At 54.3% G+C, this 13,878-nt stretch overlaps 2 protein-coding genes across 10 annotated transcripts in view; one reads left to right on the top strand and one right to left on the bottom strand.

The window, feature by feature from the left end:
• SAMD8 (sterile alpha motif domain containing 8) overlaps positions 1-13,878 on the bottom strand; it is a 95,819-nt gene that overhangs the window by 58,419 nt on the left and 23,522 nt on the right. The window lies entirely within an intron of this gene.
• Positions 45-13,096, top strand: LOC133240492 (dual specificity protein phosphatase 13B). Of its 9 annotated transcripts, none has more exons than XM_061405401.1 (9): positions 45-268; positions 1,060-1,277; positions 2,769-2,821; positions 5,146-5,241; positions 6,335-6,429; positions 9,105-9,194; positions 10,175-10,348; positions 11,773-11,993; positions 12,633-13,096. In XM_061405401.1, the coding sequence occupies exons 1-9, from the start codon at positions 60-62 to the stop codon at positions 12,833-12,835; spliced, it is 1,359 nt and encodes a 452-aa protein (XP_061261385.1). In that variant the 5' UTR covers positions 45-59; the 3' UTR covers positions 12,836-13,096. The 9 variants fall into 9 exon arrangements, with proteins under 9 accessions (XP_061261385.1, XP_061261382.1, XP_061261383.1 ...); XM_061405398.1 differs by having other exon boundaries at positions 5,146-5,340; XM_061405399.1 differs by lacking the exon at positions 1,060-1,277 and having other exon boundaries at positions 2,614-2,821; positions 5,146-5,340.

The raw sequence follows: 13,878 nt of genomic DNA, 5'->3' as shown, positions 1-13,878 counted from the left end.
AATTTGCTGAGTCACTTGCTGCTGTCTCACCTGTCCCTGCCAGTCTCTAGGAAGGAGGAATGACACTGGAGAGGCAGAGAGGAGTGACCACAGAGACAGAGGGGTGGGTGGGCTGGCCCATGGCGGAAGCCTCGCTCCCACAGCTGAGGGGAGATGCCGAAGCCACGCCTTGCCCCAGCGTCCTGGAACTGGAGGAGCTCCTGAGGGCAGGGAAGGTTTCTTCCAGCCACGTGGATGAAGTTTGGCCCAACCTTTACATAGGAGATGCGTGAGTGGTAGTTGGCTGAAGGGACGTGGGGGTGAGGACAAGGAGAGACAGTTCTTGGGATCTTTACCAGAGATGGGGTGTTGGGGTGAGAGAAAGGGCAACTGGTTCTGCTTTGAGTTTCCCAAGCCAGGGACTTTGTCCAGGACCCCTTCGTGCTAGGAACAGTGCAGTGATCAGGTGCAGCCACCAGGGGGAGCAGGGACTTTTGCCTGCCTGAAAGAAGGGAGCTCCCAAAGGTTCCCAGAGTCTTCTGGCACATCAGGAAGAACTGGTGGGTCTTGGGGATGGGGTGGGGCAAAGGACCGGGAATCGTGGTGTTTTGGGGTGAGAGATGGGGTGGGCAGAGAGCTCCCCTTTCCGGTTCCAGCCTTCCTCCTCTGGCCACAGACTGGGTGAGGAAGGCTGACTGGACGTGAATCAAGGAAGGTGTCACCTTTAAATATTTGCAGATTAGAAGCAGGTATGAGGTAGTGGCCAGGAAGAGCCGGATGTGCAGGGCCGGGCATGGGGCAAGAATGGAGGTGCAGCTGGGTCCTAGGGCTGAAGCAATCCTTTCCTTCCTGTCTTGGCCATGGCAGGGGTGGATTGCCTCAGGAAGCAAAGAGAGGCTAAAGCTACATCCCTGTACTACCAGCTCCCCTACTAGAAAGCTCCTGGGTGAGGCTGTGAGCCATGAACCCCACAAGTTCCTCTGGCTCCTTCTGGACCCTAATGGATTCATCGCTCTGAAGCAGGGGACCAGACAACGCCTCCTTCCCAGACCTTATGGCTTCCCTTCCTCCCCTCCCTAGGGCCACAGCAAATAACCGCTTTGAGCTATGGAAGCTGGGCATTACCCACGTGCTGAATGCCGCCCACGGGGGCCTCTACTGTCAGGGCAGCCCTGACTTCTATGGCAGCAGTGTGAGCTACCTGGGGGTGCCAGCCCACGACCTTCCTGAGTTCGACATCAGTGTCTACTTCTCCTCTGCAGCTGACTTCATCCACCGTGCCCTTAGCACGCCTGGGGGTAGGACCTGGCATCTGAACCCATGCTCTACCCAGCTCAGTCATGGGGGGATGTCCAGTTTCCCCTTTAACATCAGTGCCCTCCCATCCCTAGTTTGTAAAAAGTCATCATGTTTTTAAAATCCTCTGCTCAGTGTCCCAGCACTTTATCCAGTAGCATTGCTCCACAGACAGGGAAAGGGAGGCCTTTTGAAGGCCTTTTGAAGTACAAGGTCATGCCCCGAGTTAGGAGCAGCCCTGGGGCTGGAAGCCAGGTCTCCCAAACAATAAAACAGTTCTTTCTCTGCATCTCTCAGCCTTGGGAGATTGCCATCTGGTATCTAGATGTCTGGTTTCTGCCCCAAAGTACTTTCAAATGGAAAAAAAAAGTCTTCTAATACCTGGGTTGCAACAAAGGAGCCTGGGGAAGCTGCCTCGTGTTCATCCTGGGTGAGAGCTGTGCCCCTTGCTACGCGACCCCGGATGAGCCAGTGTTCCTCTCTATACCTCGGTTTCTCATCTGAGTCACGGGAAAGACAAGACTGTGGCTCATAGCACTTTTCAATCCAAAGCATCCTGACCTTCATTTTTCTTCACCCATTCATTCATCAACTATTTATTATCTTCTCTGTGACAGGCATGGAGCTAGATAAGGGGACACTAGATACTTGCCTTAAGCAAAGCAGGGTCCCTGGTGGAAAGACATTCAAAATGTTAAGTATTACATCTGAGCACTACTCAGGTGAGTGAGTAAAAGTGAAGAGCAATGGGAGCACAGGACAGGGTCCTGGATTCAGAGGATCAGGAAGTTGGGGGGAATTCCCTCTACAACAGTATTCATTGGGCCCCATGCAAAAAGGATGAGCTGCTTTGTGATCCAAGTGATACCATGAGTAGTCAGGAAGCCGTATCTCAGTGGAATCCTGACAAATGAGTAGTAGATGTTAGTCAGACTGAGAGAAGGGAAAGACTTTTACAAGTAGTTGAAAGAGCATGTGGGAAGGCTGGAGGCCAGGGACCGTGACAGCTTCAAGGGACTGCAAGTTACCCAGTGTTTCCAGAGCTGAGAGCTGGGGTGAGACAGCCTGCAGTGAAGCTGCAAGGTCAGCAGGGCCAGCCCACAGAGAGTCCTAGAAGCCGTGTTGGGGTGTGTGTACCCCATCCCAAGGGTAGGCATAAGAGGTGCTGATATACCCACTTGACAGATTGGGAAATGGAGGCCCAGACATGTTGAGTGATTTGCAGAGGGTCACAGAATACACCCAAAGCAGAGCAAGGGAAGGAACTTGGGTCCCCACCTCAGCCACTGGGTGGGCTGGCTGGTGGGAAAGGGTCTTTCAGCAGGATGTCTTCCTCAGCCAAGGTCCTGGTGCACTGCGTGGTCGGGGTGAGCCGCTCCGCCACACTGGTCCTGGCCTACCTCATGCTGCGCCAGCAGCTCTCCCTGCGCCAGGCGGTGATCACCGTGAGGGAGCGCCGATGGGTCTTCCCCAACAGAGGTTTCCTTCACCAGCTCTGCCGGCTGGACCAGCAGCTGCGGGGTGCAGGCCGGAGCTGAGGGGCCAGGTGAGGGTTGGGCAGGGCGTGAGGGGCCAAGGCTGGGTGCAGTGACAAGTGAAAGGTTAGGTGAGGGCTGGGCAGAGGGCAAGGGTGCAACTAGAATAAGGGGTTGGGTGAGGCCTGGCAGAGGACGTGAATGAGAGCAGTTCAGAGGTTGTGTTTCAGGGTTGAGTGGGGCTGGAAGAGAGGGTTGAAAGGGGCTTGGCCCATTCCCATCCTAGGCCTGGCTCAGGCAGCTTGATCGCCAGTCCCTCCCCCTACTCCCAGCCCACCCACAGATTCTCCAGAGCCAGAGAAGATGGAAAGGCTGGGAAAGAAAGGGGTGGGAAGCATAAAATGGAAGAGGTGAGGCCTTCCAAACTGGTCCTGGTGCTGACCTGCCCTACCTCCTTGGCCAAAAGCCTGTGGGGTTCACCTGAACCCCACCAAGATAGGAGCACAGCTGGTCCTATACCTGAGGGCTGTCTGGCCCTTCCCACACCCCTGCACGCCCTCCCCTCAGGTCTGGATCCCAGTCCTTGGTGAAACGTGTGGCTGCAGCTGTTGCTCCAGGTTTAGTTAATCATGTCAGCCCCGCGCATCCATTCCCACAATGGAGAAAGAGAACGTGCTCCTGCCGCTGGCCACAACCTCCTCACACAAGCCCTGCTTGATACAAAGTTCTCCTGTCGTCACACCCTTCAGTTCTTTGCCTTGGACTCAGCACCCAGCTCTCTACCTTCATACCCCACCCAGTGTGATCTCAGATCTGCAGAAGGACCCTCCCTAACCTCCCTCCCTCTCTGATTCTGGGGACCCCATAGGACATAAAGCCTTCCTGAAGTCTATCCATTTACCTTCTGCCTCCTCCTGTTGCATGTTCAGTGCATCTGGAGCAAAAGCCCTCAGGCCTTAGGCTGCAGAAAAGGGACAGATCCCCTGTATCTCTGTATGTCCTCTGCCCAAGCCACCTCCCTCCTGCTAGAGGCCCCAGTCTCCCCAGCTGCCCAGTAGAAGGAGCTTGGCTCCCCCTACGCAGCAGCAATGGTGCATCTCAGGCTCCCAGCCCACAGATGGTTGCCAAGGTGCTGCTGTAATTTCTTTGGCATCAGCTCTGTGTTTTCTTCCTGCTCAACTGAGAGGAGGCAGGGGTGTCTCTTCCTGGGGATGGAGAGGCTGTGGGGCCCCCAGATTGTGAGGCAGCTGCAGAATGCCCACTGCCCTTCTTCTCCCACCATGCCCATGTTGGGGCTGTTCCTGTCTGGCTCCAACAGCTCATCTTCCTTATATTCCATCCCCACTGAGGGCCATCTGAGGGAAGGTTAAGCCTCCAGAAATGCTCTCCACTTCCCCTATCCCAACTCCAGCTCCTGCTACCCATACTGTTCCTTCCTTCATCTCTCCTCAACCCTGACTTTGGCTGTGCCCCACCACCCAGTGGCTCAGAAGGGCTGCCAGCTGGAAGTGGGACACTGTCCTGGGCTCTTCTGGGAGTTAGGAGAGTAGCAGCTTTCTCCTCCTGCCAGAGCCTCCCTGGGACATGAACGAATCTCCCCCCTGCCCACCACCGATAAGAGCTGCTTTTGTCTCCGAATGCATAACCAGCCTATGCATGGGGAGCACGTGAGCAATATCAACCCTTTCCCATGTGCTGTTAGGAGGATGAGCATCTTGGGGTTGGGAATTGGGGCAGGAAGGAGGTCTCGGTTAGTTCGAGGGTGAATGCCAGGAAAGAAAATAGGGGTTATAGCTGGGGTTGGGATTAGGCCTAAGGCAAAGCTGGGTGGGAAACTGTTGTGTGGGTTCTGCTGGTGTGGCAGCCGAGAGGGGGATGGGAAGAGCATCTTCCCATCTTGCTCATTTTAGGCAGGTTTTGGGAACTGGGACAACAGCACATCTCTGATCATGCGCAGTCACCCCACTTCCTCAGCCTGGGGCCTTAAATCCTCTGACCTCAGACCTCTGCATTCTTCTTTTCAGGCAGCTGGCTTTGGGGGAGTCACTTGGGCTATAGCCTTGCACAATTCCTGGGGCTACATCCACAAAATAGTCTGTGAAGCTGGGGTCCCCAAGAGTTGTGCAGTGAGCAACCTGTGTGACTGTACACAGTAGTCCTAGGGCTGAAGACTCAGCAATGAGGGGGCTTTGGGGACAGGTCATCTCTCTTCAAGAGCCTTGGGCCTCAAACTTGCCTCTTTATCTCTTTTGGCACCCATAACCCACTTGATCTTACACAGGGGCTCAAGGCAGAAGCAGGTTTAGCTGGCAGCTCTTGTCCCTGCCCTGGTGAGTCCCGGCCAACCTGAGCCTCGGTTTACCTGCCTGTAACATGGAGTTCATTTCTCCTCCAGAGCTGGGCCTTACTCCCTGCTATGGGGCTCTGCCACTTTGCCCTGGCCCTGCTGGTGCTGCTGGAGGTTGTGGCCCACGTGGATACCCAGAAGATGGTAAGAGCCCAGTGCGGGGCCCGCCCTAGAGCCTGCAACTCCATCCACTTCCTCCTGCTGCCTGCACTCCCTCTCAGCCATGGCCTCCAGTTCTCACAGGTGGGAAGGGGCTGCCCTCTCAGCCAGGCCCTGAGGACTCCTCTCCCAGGGGCTTTAAGTTCCCCTAGGAGTGGGGGGACATGGGAGTGGAGGGGCGGTTCTAAGTGCTCCTGATAGCCTGTGGCCACAGCTGCCTCCATCAGCCCTCGCCAGGGCTCAGGGAGCCACAGTAAGGGCTGAGCCCAGCTTGCTGGAGCTCGGGCTTCAGAGACCCAGAGGAGGCGTGGCTGCAGGTAATCATCTGTGTTGCGGTCATCTGGGGGTGTGAGTGGAGAAGAATACTGAAGCATGGGTATATGAGGAGGGTCTCTGAAGAGTGAGAATTCTTAACAGACCCAAACCCAAGGTGTCTAACTGAGCTGTCAGCCTTGGAAGGGACTTTAAAGGGATGGTGAGGTCTGCTCCAGGAGTGTCTTCTGGGGGAGGGAAGGGGTTCACAGAGAACAGGCTGGTTTCCAGACGCACGGTTTCTGACTGTAGGCCGGGCCTGTTCCAAAGACCTGCTCTGAATGCCACTTAGATCTTTGTCTGTCTTTCTGCCCATATTTCCCTCAGCCTGATCTGGATCTTAGTCTGGGGCCAGTCCTATAACCTTTGGCTCCCAGCGAGGGGCCCCTGGGCCTGGGTTCTGGTGTCAGCGCTGCCAGCTGGGACATGATTTGGCTGTTCTCTTCCCCGCTCTCCCCCTTGGAGACGCCTTCTCGCTTTAACTTGCTGCCCATACTCCACGTGCTCCCCATGAAGACCAAAGAACCTTCCCAATAGGCTTATTCCATCTCCCTAACTCCTGCCCCACAATCCATGACCACATCCACACACGCCACAGGCAGACCCCCTTGCTAGACTGCCTCTGCTCCCAGCGGGGCCAGGTGCCTGGCTGGGCTTGGCAATGACCGTGCCAGGAGACCCGTGGGGGAGTGGGGAGTGGCAGGGGGAGGCCAGAGGAGGGGAGCAGCACATCATGCTTTATAATTAAACTCCAATCAAAAAATAGAAACAGCATCAAGTGTGCAGAGACAGGCGTCTGAAAGCTGGGAGCAAAAAGTGCCCGTCAGAGAAGACCACAGCCTGGGCCAAATACCCCCACAGGTGGGTAAGCGTCCCTACTCTGGGGGCTGCAGAGCATGCTGGGTAAAGAGGGCCAGGACACCTGTGCCTGTGCATGTCGGGGGTGGGAGAGGCAGCTGCACTGGATTAGCGGACAGACTGGGTCGGAGATAGAGGCACAGATGAAGCCTAGTAATCAGATCAACCTGGGCTTGAATCCTGGCTCCTGTGCTTACTGGCTGTGTGACCTTGGGCATAGAGCTTAATCTTTCTGAGCCTTAGTTTCCTCATCTGTAAAAATTGGGATAGTAAATGTTATCTGCCTCATAAGGGTGCTGTGAGAATTCAGTGAGAAAAATTTAAGCCTTTAGCTCTGTCTGATACAAAGCATATCCTTAGTTAGTGGTAAATACAATAACCATTACTGGATAGAGAAAGACAAATTAAGGAACACAAAGAGAGACCAAGCCTCACTGTCCCATGGGATATGACTGAGGCTTCAAAGGGTAAGAGTGATGATAATAAGAGTAAGATGCACCATTTATTCGGCATCTACCCGGTGGTGGACACTGGGGGAGGTGCCCTTAACACTTCCTTGTCTCATGGCATTCTCACAGCAGTTCCACTGAGAAAACTGGCTGAGAAGGCCACTCAGATCCCAGCTCCAGACCTGAGAACTTGGCCCAGGTCTGCCCTCCTCCAAGGCCAGCACGCAGGGCGCAGGGTCACAGGCAGCTCCCCACTGGCTGCCTGCCTGCCACCCTCCCCAAGGCTTCCTTCGCCAGACTTTTCACTTGTCCTGCCCTGAGCTCTCTGGCCCCACTTCTCCTGTGGCTACAGTCCCATGTGGTCTGCCTGGAGGGGGAGGAGAGAATGAGCAGGAGGGAAGACCGGGAGGGGGTGGATGGCAGACAGCTGCTCCCCTGCCCTGCAGAGGCCTGAGCCTTGGTGTGAGGCTGTGGCATGTCAGGTGGTGTGCTGGGGGGCTGTGTGGAAGCATGAGCTCCTGTGAGGGGGTGGAGACAGAGGCACCGGCGACAGCAACATAGAGGGGAGGAGGGGCACAAAGGCAGAAAACAGGTGTCTGAACTTGTAAACAGCAGCAACTCAAGAGCGGGAAGAGCACCGCCCACAGGGGCAGCTGCTCAGCTTAGGGGGAGACTCAGGAAGGAGGCAGAAGGGGCATCGGAGGGAGCGGGGTGCAGAGCCTATCCTTGCTGGACGTGGGGCCCATGTCTACAGCCACGTCACCCTGGACGCACCCGATCTTGTCTGGACATCGGGCCCAGGTTTCACCCAGCTGTGGCCAAGAAGATGCAGGAGGAGGGGTCAGGCAGGACTCTCAGTCTAGATCTGGGGATGGCAGAAACCAGGGCCTGCTGCAGCCACCAACTTCCCTTCTGTGGGTGTGCCCAGAGCTCTACGGATGAGTCGCTGGGTGGGGGCTGGGCCCTCGCAGGATAGAGCAGACACGTAGCGGGTATATCCATGAGCATTGGGTGTGAGGTCCAAGGTGAGGCCTAACAACGAGTACTCCTATGTTCAAGGAAAAGGCCCCCTTCTCCAGACCTGGGCCTAGACCCTGAGGAGGCTGAGGCTGGGCTGTGGCCTAGCAGCTCTCATCCCCGACCCCTCTGCTGGCTCTTCCATCTCCCAGGAGCCTCCAGGAGGATCAGGGAGAAGTTCTGTCTCAGCAGGAGTTTGCCGGTCCCAGGCACAGCTGAGCTGCAAGACACCCACTGGACACTGGGTGGCGGCCTTACCCCACACCAAGCTCAGAGGCCTGCAGCTGCGCCCGCAAGGCTTCCCAAAGCCCCATCTCACCCCACCTGGGACTCCTGCGGCCCCAGCTGGTAGCTCCAGACCCATGTGGCTGTCGACCTCTCCGCACGCCAACAATATAGCCAACAATATACACTTCGCTCTTCCCTGTAGTTTCTGCAAACCCAGCCACTCCTCTCTCATTCTCAGATCAGACCTTCCAGATACTTCTTAAAGCAGGCAAGGCCAGTATCTTTAAGATAAGAAAGAGAAATCATGTCCCAGACAGGAGCTAAGACTTGCTCTTGACCTCAGAATGAGCTGTGGTTAGGCTCTCTGCACGCTTTCTAAAGTTCGTTTCCTACCACTTCACGTAGCCTCCCATCTCCCAGGGCCAAGAGCCTTTAACCCCAAAGAGACACCAAACAGAGAGGGGTCCGGAGGTGTGGAAGGACTGCACTTCAGTCCGCAGGGGCCTGCGTCTGCTCTCAGGCCCCACCCCCACCGGTTCCAAGGGGAGGACCTGGAATTCTAGCCGCTTCACAGCATTTGTGTTCCAGGCGGAACCTGCCCCTGCCTCGTTCTGCTCACGTGCTGGGTCCTGTCCCTGCACCCACTCCCCCACTCCTGGCCCCAGACCATGCCGTAGGTAGGTGGCAGGCCACTCTGCCTGCCCTGAGAGGTCACAGTGGGATGAAAGGGAAAGCCGGGTCTTCGCTTCCGCCCTGCCCTCCCACTGCCCGCTGGGTGAGCCTGGCCAAGCCAGTGGCCTCCTGGGTGCCCATTTCTCTTCCTGGTCCTGGCACCGCCAACCACAGAACAAAGAAGTTCTTCCCAGTTTGTACCTTCCCTAGTTACTGGTTGAAGGGGCCAGGGCCAGTTAGCCAAGAGAGGCACTCCTTCCCAGCCCAGCACCAGGCCCAGGTTCTGGTGCCACTGACATCCCAGGTCTGCAGGGTCTCGGATTCCCTCAGCCAGCTGACTCCTGATACGAGCCACCCCACCGCGGTGAGGCCTGACCTGCAGCACTGGCCTGAGTCACAGGGGTAAGGAGGAAAATCCCAGGGCCTATAGGCAGACATGGAACAGCTACAGCAGGCTCCCCTGTAGAGAAAGATGGGTTAGCAACCACTCTGGAGTCCTCAAAGTGGGTAATGCGAAGGCTGGGGGATGGACCTGAAGGCATAAGAATGGGACTGAAACCCTAGCCTTGTTCCTTAGTGACCATACAACTTTGAGCATCACTTAACCAATTATTCTCTCTGACCTTCAGCTTCCTCCTATGTAAAATAGGGACTTTGCATGAATGAGGCCCCAGCGCCCAAGAGGCATCAGCGCATTCAGCAGGGAAGTGCCAACAAGGGTCAGTTCATAGCCCAGGCTCCTTAACTCCAGAGCTGGGCTCTGACCTTCAAGCACCTGAAGGTGGGAAGGGATGGGAGCCTGAGGACCAGCCCTGTAAGCAGCAGAAAAACGGGGCTTGAGATGAGCTGCCCGGTTGTCGGGGTCTAAGTGCCTTCTGTGGGCCACAGCCATCTGGAGTTCTCATCCTTACAAACTCCCAAGTAACCAGAGACATAAGGGGTGGGGTCTGCACTGGATTGCTGCTAAGTCACTTCAGTTGTGTCTGACTCTGTGCAACCCCATAGACGGCAGCCCACCAGGCTCCCCCGTCCCTGGGATTCTCCAGGCAAGAGTACTGGAATGGGGTGCCATTGCCTTCTCCGACAGGGAGCTTTGAGGGGCCCTTGAACAAAGTTTCCAACACCAGGGGCCTCTGGAGAGGGTAGGGGAGAGGGCTTCCTGGCTCCACAGCGGTGACAAGGGGTTGGCTCCTGATTTCCTGTGGAAAGGGTCTAGGCCTCAGCCCCAGTCGAGCTGGTTAATAACCTCATCTGAGATAACTGAGGCCCTTCTGAAGCATCCCAGTGGCACCTGGGCAATGCACATGCCTGGGCCTCCATGTCAGCTGGACCCACCTGTGGGGAGCCTGCCCCTTGCCACTGCAGTGTCCACTCTGTTCTAGGATGGACTCACTGCAGAAGCAGGACCTCCGGAGGCCCAAGATCCATGGGTCAGTCCGGGTGTCCCCCTACCAGCCACCCACGCTGGCCTCGCTGCAGCGCTTACTGTGGGTCCGTCGGGCTGCCATGTTGAACCACATCAATGAAGTCTGGCCCAACCTCTTCCTGGGAGACGCGTAAGTACGAGCCACGGTGGGGGCTGGGGGGAGCAGAAGGGGACCCTTGCCCGGAGCCTGTGAGGAGCAGAGTTGGCACCCTCTTTGCCTCCGACCATCTCTTTTCACATATTTATTTCCTTTTACACTGTTACTACTTTGGGGAACTAGAACATATCCAAGAAAGTGCACAAAGCCTCAGTTTCAGACCCCAGGTCAAGAAATAAGACATTACTTGTGCCCCGGAAGCCTCCACTGAACCCTTCTCGGCATAACCTTTTCCCCTGTAGATAACCACTGAGTACTGAAATAGTTATTTCCTTGCTTTTCTTTACAGTTGCACCACTTGTGTTAGTTTTGCCCAGCTTTTAAAGTGATAGGAATCGAGGCATGTTGGGTATTTTGTACCTGGCGTCATCTGCTCAAAATTGGGAGATGCCAGCAGTATGTGTAGCATACAGTTCATTGCTATATATTATTCATTTGCATGTAAATACCACAGTTTATCCACTCTGTTTGAATTGTTTCCACTTTGGGGCTATTATAAACAGAAATTCTAAAAGCATTCTAGTACATGTACCCTGGGAACCACACATGTTTCTCTAGGATATATATATAGACACAGTGTGCAATATGAGTCATTTTCCCTAAAAGTTGTCTTAAAATCTAGAACATATGGATGAATATATGTGGATGTTATAAGTTTTCTTTAATATTTAGAAAATATAGATCAATGTCTTATTAACAATATGACAAATATGTATCTCCCCTACATGCACAGATAACCAGTTATAAAATCCTTGACTTAAAAAAAAACGCATACACACATACATACATAAGCGCTTTTTCACAGTTCTTTTTTTTACAAAATGGTATCATTTTATAATCTCATTTTGTAATCTGCTTTATATAGGAAATTTTTTAAATGGAACCACACAACATACTTTAAATGCACTTTTAAGCGACATTCTATTTTGTTATCCTGTTCTTTTCATAGGTTCTCAGGATAGTACCAACACCTTTTCTTGCTCCCCTGCATCTATCTGCCACATTTTAGTGGGTGTGCGGTATTTCATTCAGCTGTATCAATAGTCAGTCTCCTCTTACAGGCTATTTAGTGATTCTCCCTGCCCCCCACTTTTTCTCTATCTTAAATGTCACTAGATACAGTTTACATTTGTCTGTGAGCACATTTGGAATTCTTTAAGTTCCTAGGAGGCTGGGGCAAGTGCGCGTTTTTGAGGCTTCTAATGCATGTGGCTGAACTGCCCTCCAGAAAAGTTGGCCTGAGTGAAATGGAGCCCCTTCATTTATGAATCAGACCAGTTCACTGATTCCAGGTTCTACCCTTGGAAGAGGTCAGCAGAGGAGGCCAAGGGGTGAATTCCAGCACAGCCGGGGCAGACTCAGTGAGCTCTACCCCACCTCCTCCTGTGTCCCTCCAGGTACGCAGCCCGGGACAAGAACAAGTTGACCCAGCTGGGCATCACACATGTTGTGAATGTTGCCGCAGGCAAGTTTCAGGTGGACACAGGTGCCAAGTTCTACCGCGGAATGCCCTTGGAGTACTATGGCATCGAGGCTGATGACAACCCCTTCTTTGACCTCAGTGTCTACTTTCTGCCTGTTGCTCGATACATCCGAAGTGCCCTCAGTGTTCCCCAAGGTCAGCTGCTGGGGAAAGAATGGGAATGGAGAGCGGTGCAGGTGGGATCTGGGGTTATCTACTTTTCCAATACGTGGATGGTGGGATCCTTTAGCAACCCTCCCACCCCAGGGGGCTCACTACTAGCATTTAGTGAGCAGTCCCTTTGGGGGGAACCTCACCCTTGAGACTAACAATCATAGATATAACTAAGGTCCAGTGTGGTCATCAGGGTAACCATATCCCTCAGTAAGAGGCCAGGTGTTGGCAGAAGGTCCAAGACCTAGCAAGCGCTCTGGAGTGGGTTCCTCTATGCTGAGGCCTTGGTGTGGAGCTGCAGGGGCAGGGGAGAGGGAAGGATGGAGGACAGGGAGGTGGGTGGACACCCGCGAAATCTGATGCAAACCCAGGGGACTCCAGGAGTACTGACCCTCACCATGCTAGAGTTGCAAACGATGCCTGTGGCAAAGGAAGCACCCTGGAGCAGGAGAAGGGGATTCCAGCTGCTACCCTTAGCCCTGCCACTAACATGCTATATGACCTTGAGCGAGTCCCTTTCTTTTCGGGCCTGAGTAGTAAGGGATGCTGTGACAGCTGGGCAGAAGCATCTCCTACTCCCTCGGGGATGGGTGCCTGATGCCCAGCTGGGTCTCCCCACAGGCCGCGTGCTGGTACACTGTGCCATGGGGGTGAGCCGCTCTGCCACAGTTGTCCTGGCCTTCCTCATGATCTGCGAGAACATGACGCTGGTGGAGGCCATCCAGACAGTGCAGGCCCACCGCGATATCTGCCCCAACTCGGGCTTCCTCCGGCAGCTCCAGGTCCTGGACAACCGACTGGGGCGGGAGACGGGGCGGCTCTGACCTGGTGGGCAGCCTGGAATCCTGACCCTCTGGCCGGCACGGCCCACCTAACCAGCCTGCACCTGGGGGCCTTGTTTCCGGTGACCTTGAGATGTAAATAGCAAGTGTGGGCTTAGCTGAGGCAGAGGCAGGGAGAGCTGGTGATGACCTTTAGCAGGTGGATTTTCCCTGACCCAATCCAAAGATTCTTTATGCAAAAGAGAGTTCAGTCTGTCTCTATAATAAAAGGTTCATCATAATAAAGACTTCATCTTCTGGTGAGTTCATCTGCTGATGAAGGTTCATCTTCTGGTGGTTTGTGGGGCAGTGGCTCACTCCTAGGATGGTCAGGAGGTTCCAGAAGGCTAGACAACCTATGATGGCAGTCTAGAGACAGAGTCTGAGTCCACTGTCTGAATAAAGACCAAAGTTTGAGGCATCACCATCCTTCACATGCCTGCCCTGTATCAAAACCGACTGTCAAAACGTGCTGTGCACACACATGCTGGTATCTCCTGAATCCAGTCAGGCTTTTCATCTTCAGTCTGCTTTCAAAAGCACTGACTGAAATCACAGAAGCCTAACAGAGGCATTAAACAAGAGGGTAGGAGACACGCCAAAATTCTTGGTGAAGGATGGTTATGATAGCGCAACACTGGCTTTGCGTTTCTTCTTGTGCCCTAATAAAATAAAACAGTGCAAAAAGCCCCCAATTCCTCACTGTACGTGAGGTGTTTATGAGGACTAGATGGGCTGGCTTTCCTTTGACCTCTCTGCCGGTTCCTATGGAGCTCTTGTCTCCTCCAGCTGACCCCTGCTGAATGGCAAGGTCTCTTTGAGAGTTCTGGCCTCTGCATCTTCTCTCCCTCTGTGTTTTCACTCCTTGGGGGAGGGGGAGGTCCTCTTGCTCCCACAGCCTCAGTTCACATCTCTAGGTGGATGACTCTCAGACCCCTGTGGTGGCCCAGTTTTCTTTTCTGAGCTCAAAAACCTCAGTATACTACTGGCCACCTTCATTTGAATACTGCACTTGAATTTCAAACTGAACTTTTCATCACCTCCCA

The sequence above is a fragment of the Bos javanicus genome, chromosome 28, assembly GCF_032452875.1.
Source record: "Bos javanicus breed banteng chromosome 28, ARS-OSU_banteng_1.0, whole genome shotgun sequence".
In the NCBI taxonomy this organism is placed as follows: Eukaryota; Metazoa; Chordata; class Mammalia; order Artiodactyla; family Bovidae; genus Bos; species Bos javanicus.
This window is presented reverse-complemented; position numbering and strand designations above follow the sequence as displayed.

What these genes read in the sequence shown, in the direction of transcription:
- LOC133240492 (XM_061405398.1), top strand. Translation starts at nt 60, where the DNA reads ATGACACTGGAGAGGCAGAGAGGAGTGACCACAGAGACAGAGGGGTGG. An exon ending in AACCTCTTCCTGGGAGACGC is followed by an intron (nt 10,349 to 11,772) that starts GTAAGTACGAGC and finishes GTGTCCCTCCAG; the next exon opens with GTACGCAGCCCGGGACAAGA. An exon ending in TGCCCTCAGTGTTCCCCAAG is followed by an intron (nt 11,994 to 12,632) that starts GTCAGCTGCTGG and finishes GTCTCCCCACAG; the next exon opens with GCCGCGTGCTGGTACACTGT.